The sequence below is a fragment of the Styela clava genome, chromosome 2, assembly GCF_964204865.1.
Source record: "Styela clava chromosome 2, kaStyClav1.hap1.2, whole genome shotgun sequence".
NCBI lineage: Eukaryota > Metazoa > Chordata > Ascidiacea > Stolidobranchia > Styelidae > Styela > Styela clava.
Genome location: NC_135251.1, coordinates 3,352,626 through 3,360,275, shown reverse-complemented (window position 1 = coordinate 3,360,275; position 7,650 = coordinate 3,352,626). Strand labels below are relative to the sequence as shown.

General features: G+C 33.6%; 1 protein-coding gene across 2 annotated transcripts; it reads left to right on the top strand.

Moving 5' to 3' along the window:
• Positions 1–2,578: 2,578 nt before the first annotated feature.
• On the top strand, positions 2,579–7,202 carry LOC144419819 (uncharacterized). 2 transcript variants are annotated; one of them, XM_078109875.1, is made up of 3 exons: positions 2,579–3,354; positions 3,661–3,764; positions 4,198–7,202. In XM_078109875.1, the coding sequence occupies exons 1-2, from the start codon at positions 2,601–2,603 to the stop codon at positions 3,732–3,734; spliced, it is 828 nt and encodes a 275-aa protein (XP_077966001.1). In that variant the 5' UTR covers positions 2,579–2,600; the 3' UTR covers positions 3,735–3,764; positions 4,198–7,202. The 2 variants fall into 2 exon arrangements, with proteins under 2 accessions (XP_077966001.1, XP_077966000.1); XM_078109874.1 differs by having other exon boundaries at positions 4,192–7,202.
• The last annotated feature ends 448 nt before the right edge of the window (positions 7,203–7,650 follow it).

Sequence of the window (7,650 nt, the reverse complement as noted above, 5' to 3'; positions counted from 1 at the left end):
TTACCACAATAAAGAATCCCATTTTATGTAACAGTTTAGTGGGACATTGGAAACTTCAAGTTCTTGCATAGTTTGTTAAGATCAGCTTTGTCAGAACTGTCAACATGAACAGTCGGATTGGAATTTTATTCTTGGTGGGGAAAATTTGAATGCTGACAAGGGCCACACTGAATAGCTTGACAAAACGGTTCATGGCCCACGAGCCACCTGTTGCAGACCCCTGAAATAATAGAATCTGTCCTCAACCAAATTTTCGCACAAATAGTAAGGTTTGGCAAATCAACTGACAAACTGGACAAATAAAACCCACTCCAGGTTGGAGAAGATATCAACTCCAGCTCCAAACTACAAGGAAATCAAATTTTTAATATATTTAATTGCCGTGTGCATGCTTTTTCAATACACTGTTGGGAACGCTTGGTCCACTTCATGTTTTTGAGTTTCAGTAAAAAATTCATAAAAGTCTAAAATTACCGTATTACCCAGATAATTCAACATTCCAACTTCTACTCCTGACTTTGAGTTTGAAAATACCACTTTAGCTCCAATTCCAATGAAAACATTTTATCCTGCTTTTAGCATATATCGCTAACTGAGTCTTAGATTTTCTATTAGTTGCACATAAATCTTTGTATTTGGCTTTTGCTTGAAAAAGTCACTCACAGTTGTTTTATTGTAAGCCTGCTTTATTGATTCTAAAATATCTGAATTGCTACTCACTACTATTTTATATTCGATTTTGTTTTTGAATTTTGTATGAATTGCCCAGAAATAATTTTAAGTTCACAGCTTATATTGAAAATGTTTTTTATTGAAGTATGCTAAGTCGAAATATTTATTTATAGCTTTGCCGCAAATTGAAAATGTTTCGTCTCAAAGAAGTGGATCCGACATTCTTTTGACTTGGAGTGCAGTATCTGACAGAAACGTTCTATACAACATAGAAATCTTCTGCGATGATGTGAAACTTGGAAAGACTCACACTACAGAGGTTCCTCAGTATAGAATGAAGTCACCTACACTTGGTAAAAAATATCGTTTCCAAGTCTGGGCCACAGATGAATTGGGAAACTCTGGCATAAAAACACAGTCAAAGAATGTTATCAAATGTAAGTTATGGCCATTAATCATTACGTGAAGTAGCAACCTCATAATTCAACTTCTTTGTTGTTCTAATAAATAGTGAGTGTATCAGTATGATGCCCCTCCCCCCCCCCCCCCATCATCATTATTAAAACAAATAGCAAGCATTTTCATTCTAACAACTTAGGGTTGCAATTTGCGTCTGACAATGTTGTTTCTATAACACATTAATCGATCATCTGTGAGCCTTGGTAGCAATGTTGGGGGAACTCGAGTAACTCACTCATTCGAACTCGAATAACAGCCATGGCAACTTTACTTAGGACTTAAAAAAAATTTTGGGCAAGTATTTGGAATAGCAAAAAATCAATTAAATATGAATTGCCATACATATCAATGCTGTATATTTGTAATGAGAAAAAGGCTTATTGGCATAAATTCAGTGGTTTCAAAATGACATTTTTTCGAAATGAAAATGATTTACATCCGTTGACCAAGGCACAGTGTTTTTATTCTACCATTTGTGGTAGTTCAAGATTTGTTCACTGATGTTCTACTGCACTATGTCAAGCTGTTATGTGAAATAATGGAACCCCCGAAGTATGTTAACCAAGATACACCAGAATGTTGTATGTGTACCAGGTTAGGGTTAGGCCATATTTTCATCACAATTTTCCTTTTTTTATTTCTTTTATGAGTTCTGGGACTAGCCAAGTGACTCCTATAATATTTGTACCAGGAATTATGGCCTTATCCTAACCTGGTACACATACTATGTTACGGTGTCCGCCATCATGGTCATGCTTCGAGAGTACTGAAAAATTTATGCCGAAACCACTATTTTAGTGGCTCCGAAACATTATCCTCTTCCTTTGAATGTAATTAATGAAAATATATCGTGCTCTGGTCATACAAGCAATCCAAATTTATGGAACCAAATCATATTGCTATTCCTGAATGTGGATACGTTGTTCCATACCTGATTGACCTGGGAAAAAAACAATTGAAAATTCCAACTCAATACACAGGGAATTGCTCTCATAACTTATGTTAACAAATATTATGTCGCATTCCCAGTGCTAGCAAGCCTTTTCTATATTTGCCTTCTTTGCGCCAAATGTTCAAATGACAGTGCAATTAGAGCTGAGCCTGCTGTGATTTATGTCCAAGTACCCATTTCCTGCTCAGCTACTTCTTGCATTTTATTTCAGTAATTAGCAATCTTCCCATTTTGTAGCCAATGACCTCCTTTCTCTAATGGGCTTTATGCATCTAAAACAAAATACTGGCTAACTATTCTCATAGCCGACATGGACTGGTGATCGAACAAGGGCCGTGTTTGCCATGCTATTGAAACGTCTTATCTATTTCCCTTTCCCGATTGATTGGGATAAATATGGAACTTCTAATGTCATTGGAAGGGTCCTTTAAATAACTTTGGAACCACCTCATTTTTTATTGCATTATAGAAAAAATCTATTTTTTTAGCGGAAAATGTTGAAGTTGCCGGCGGCTCCATGAGACTAAATGAATGCAACGTCACGTTTCCTAGTGGAACTTTCAACAAACAAACAAAGGTCTGGATGTCAGTTGGAATAGACAATTCAATATGCCCCAAAGAATACATTGGTATCACACCAGTTTTCGATATCAGCGCGGATTCTGAATTCCTCAAAGATGCGATCGTGCAAATTCAGTCATGGTGCATCGGTCTAGAAAAAGACAAAATTCACATAATACATTTCTCAAGTAAAACTGACTGGGACGTTATTATTCCTGATCAAATCACAGAGGATAACAGCATAGAATTTCGATGCAAAAAGTTTAGTCTGTTCACTGTCGCCATCGAGTGGTTAAAATGGCTACTTGGTAGGCAAGAGGTTATCATGGACAACTGTCTCTATATATATAACAGAAACCAATTTCATTTCACATTTTTCGAGAAAAGTGAGACTGCTGAAACCAATATCAGATCCCATTACAGAGAACTAGGGGCACGTCTTGCTCCAATTCGGTTCAATCCATTCGCTTTGAAAACTAGTGACAGACTTCGCCTCGAGTTACAGATTGATCAAGAAGATTTACAATTCAATATGCCCCACAGACAATTCATATGCGACAGAATATTTCTAGCAGCCCACAAACGTGAATTAACATTTCGTCTTCTTCCTACTTTACAAGAATATCCTAAAAGGCTCATTGTTAGCCGAATTTTGATAAATGACGATTTGCATGAAATGCAAGACTTTGATTTTCCATTACCCCATGCAGGTAAGTGATACTGGGAAGAGGGCTGTATAACATGTTGTGTTCCGATATTCTTGTTTTGATAATGTCCTAGCTATGACTCTGCTCCCTAACCTATTGTTCCCCTAAAAATTTGTTGTTCAAGTTGTCATTCAACCACTCAACGTGATGTGGGTATTTATTGTTAAAATGAGGCTTTCTGTCGTAAAAAAAAACTTTATAGTTTGACTTATTTTGTTTAGTTTATGTTTTTGGAAACTTGTGTTGCCCTATAAATGAATGAAATATAAATGAATGAATGATTCTTAGTGTGTATCTCATAATGTTTAGATATGCCAGGACAACAAACTACCCATATCTACGGCGATGTGAATGTGGCAGGGAACATGAATATGAATGAATAAGGAAACAATCGTCAACAATCTTTACAAGATGTGAGTAAATGCAATAAATATTGGTGCTCGCGTAGTATTTGTACCAGGGCGGGATACTTTGTCTTATTTAATCCCACATTGGTACGAATACTTCTGGAGCGCCTAAATATGCAGATAAACGATATGTGAAATGGAATTCTTATAAAAAACTATTTATCATTTGTGTTATAATAATATTTTGAATAGGTCGAAAAGGCCAAATTGTCCATTATTATACACTTTCTCCTGTTATAAGCACAAAATGATAATATCACCATGAAAATAATCCAACATAAATAAATTTATCAAATATAATAAAATATATATAATAAAAATATAAGATAATATACAACTCAACCTCACATTATAAATATCCCTTCACAAGACATGCATTTAATTTGACTAACAGTATATTATGCTGAAATTGACAATTGTCTGTTTTATTAAGGCACAGAGAGAAGCAGAGCAGCAAAGAGATGCAGATGAAAACGGGGATCGTGAACCAGAATTGATTTTCCAATTTGCTATTTTCTTGTTTGTAGCTGTTTTTCTCAGCGCTTATTTTTCGAGGCGGCACAACTGATTAAACCCTATAATTTGTTTCTGGCTGGAATTTCATAAACTTTAACGGAATCTCTCATATTGACGTTTCGGCGCTCCTGAAGTATTCATAACAGGTCATTTTCCATTAGAATACTTAATCCGCACATTGGTAAGAATACGGCACTCCAGAAGTATTCGTACTAAAGTGGGGATTAACTAAGGCAAAGTATCTTAAGGGAAAATGCGCTGGTACGAATACTATGGAAGCAAAGTATCTTAAAAAAAATGCTCTGATACGAATCCCACGGGAGCAAAGTGCTAAAAAAATGCCCTGGTAGGAATACTTCGGGAACACCGACTTTTTAACTACTGATACTACGTAACTAAAACATCCCTATAAAGTTTAGAATTTGTGCGCCAACACGCAACAAGTTATAATACTAAGTAGGTTGGGAATTAATGGCTGTTATTATAAATGTTGGATTTACGTGATAAATTTTAACTCTGGCTAAACCTAGTAGTTTGACAAAATGTTCCAGAGAGAGCAAACTGGTAGCTGAGGTCTTTGCTGTAACCAATGTTGCCCCTAATCTATGTAAAGTTACAACAGATGTGAATGATAAATTCTAGTTTTTTTTATAATAGTGATACATGTTACAATTACATGCAATGCTTATTGTAAGTTTTCATTTTTTGTTTTGTATATGTCAGCTTTTTAAATTTTCATGCACTGCAATCAGCATTTCTTGTTTATCATGATTAACAAAACTGTACCTAATCTTGCTGTATTGGAATGAAATAACAATTGAATAAATGATTCAACTTATCCAATCCTCAATCCTTCCTAATGTATATAGGTTTTCTATATAACCTTGTGTGTTTTCCTATGTTTTAAAACGTAAAAAAAAATTGAAAATAGTCATAAAATAGAAATAAAAAAAAAAATTAAAAACAACTAAAAAAAATTCCTGAGTAGCTCAGAAATTAAGGAGGCTGATATATGAGTGGAAATATGAAGGTCCACTGAAGCCCCAAAATCTACTGAGACCATAAGACATTATAGTGTAAAATTACATGCCAGTGAATACCGATTGGTGTATTGAATATATGTATTATTTTTATGTCGATCAGATTTTAAAAATTTTATGTGCCGGTAATTGTAGTTCTCATTATTTCTTGAGATTTTTTAGTTTTTCATAATTGATAACTACTGCACATAATCTTGCTGTATTTGAATCCTTCTTACTGTATATATGAGTTTTCCTTGAAACTTCACATTAGCTTAATATTTGAAATAAAAAAAAATAATAAAAAATATAACCAAAAAAGCTTTCATTTCGATATATTCATTTACAAAATTTACCAAAAAAGTTGGCATTCATTTATTTTTTCTTATTTCATGAAACAAGATGTGCTTATTGTGTGTGATGTCTCAAACCTGATTTATTTACAGCCTTCGCCTATTTTTGTATTTTGGCTGTTCAACATTCAAAAAGCTTACAGGCTAGTTGTGTGGCTATCATATTCCATTTTCTTTCTTTTTTGTTTCCGATTGATTGGAACTTTTGACTGTGACATTGTAAATAAAACACACATTTAGGTTTTCTCGATTCGGCTCATTGTTTTCTGATAAATATTTATAGCTAGTGCATAATTTTGATTGCTCGATCATTGCAGCAGTCAGTAGAATTGGGAAATTCCCCATCAGTTGGTGTTTGACTTGGTATTAATGTAATCTTTAGTAAATTTTCTATCTCTGGTAAGTGATATCCAGTTAGATAATTTGTACGGTACTTACCATCATCACAAATATTTCCATTTTTTTAAACCAGCTTCGGTTCCTCGTGGCCTCACTTCCCTAGTAAAACTCATAATTTGTTGTTGATCGATATCTATTTTACTGGTTGGAAAAAAATAAACTTGACTTGCTTTCACTTAGTGATGAGATAAATGTTACAACTGCTATTGTATGTATTGATATTGCCTAATTTTATTTAACCTAATCGTAACTCGTCTTAAAGAGCTATTGTTCGAATTTTTATTAATTTTTGTTGTGAAATGCATCACCTTTTGGTCTTATGTCTTACAATTATTGTCAACTACTGAAATTTACAATTTATGTGTATATTTTAGAACATTTCTGAGATGTTTAAATATTGTGATTTTGTCGGCATTTTTTATGACTGTTATAATAAATTAATTTCAACTCTGGTTCCACCTAGTGGTTAGACAATATGTTCCTAACCAGAGAGAGCAGAATGGTAGCTGAGGACTCTGCCAGAGCCCAAAGTAACTTTGCCCCCAATCTATCTAAGTAAAAACATATGTGTATTATAAATTCTAGTTATATTATAATAGTAATACATGTAGAATATTACAATGACATGCAATGCTTATTGTAAATTTCCATTTTGTATATGTCAGCTTTTCAAATTTTCATGCACTGCAATCAGCATTTCTTGTTTATCATGATTGACAACACTGTACATAATCTTGCTGTATTGGAATGAAATAACAATTGGATAAATAATTCAACTTATCTAATTCTCAATCCCTCCTAATGTATATAGGTTTTCTCTATAACTCTGTGTGTTTTAAAAAGTTTCAAAACGTAAAAAAATTTTTAATGCTTCAAAAAAGTAAAAAATATCGAAAAAAAAATAAAAAAAAGTAGTAAAAATGAAGAAAAAAACATTTTTATGTATTCCCTAAATTTTGTAATATAAAAAAAAAAATTGAAAAATAACAAAAAAAAAAATGCCAAGTTGCTCAGAAATAGAGGAGACTGATCTATGAGTGGAAGTATGAGGAACCACTAAAGCCCCAAAACCTACTAAGACCATAAGACATTATAGTGTAAAATTACATGCCAGTGTATACTGATTGGTGTGAGACTTAAAGTACTCACAGGCAGAGCTCATGGAGTAGCCTATTAGCTTTCGTTTTGATTCTTTTGCTGAACAAAAATAATTCTTGTTTTTATTTTATTGAATTACTTCATTATTAAACTATATTGAATCAAAGGGTTTCCGATATTAACCAATGTCAGATTATATATTTATATAACTAATAGGGAAACTCCACATTTAGGAAGGTTTTGAATTCACTTATTTATATTTCTTTTAGATTAGTGGTTCTCAAACCGGGATCTGTGAGAGATTATTGGGTAGGGTTGGGGTGGCTGAACAGCTGTTAGTTTTGGCGATATAGACTAACGTTGTTCTTGGCACTATCGTGTCAGTTCTTTGAAATTCACTTTACTTATTGGACACGAAAGGGCCTTATGGATCGCTTAGTATTTTTCTTCAACTACAGGATCAATTGCTAGAAAATTTGAAAGGCTTGGCGATGTGGCGCATCGTGC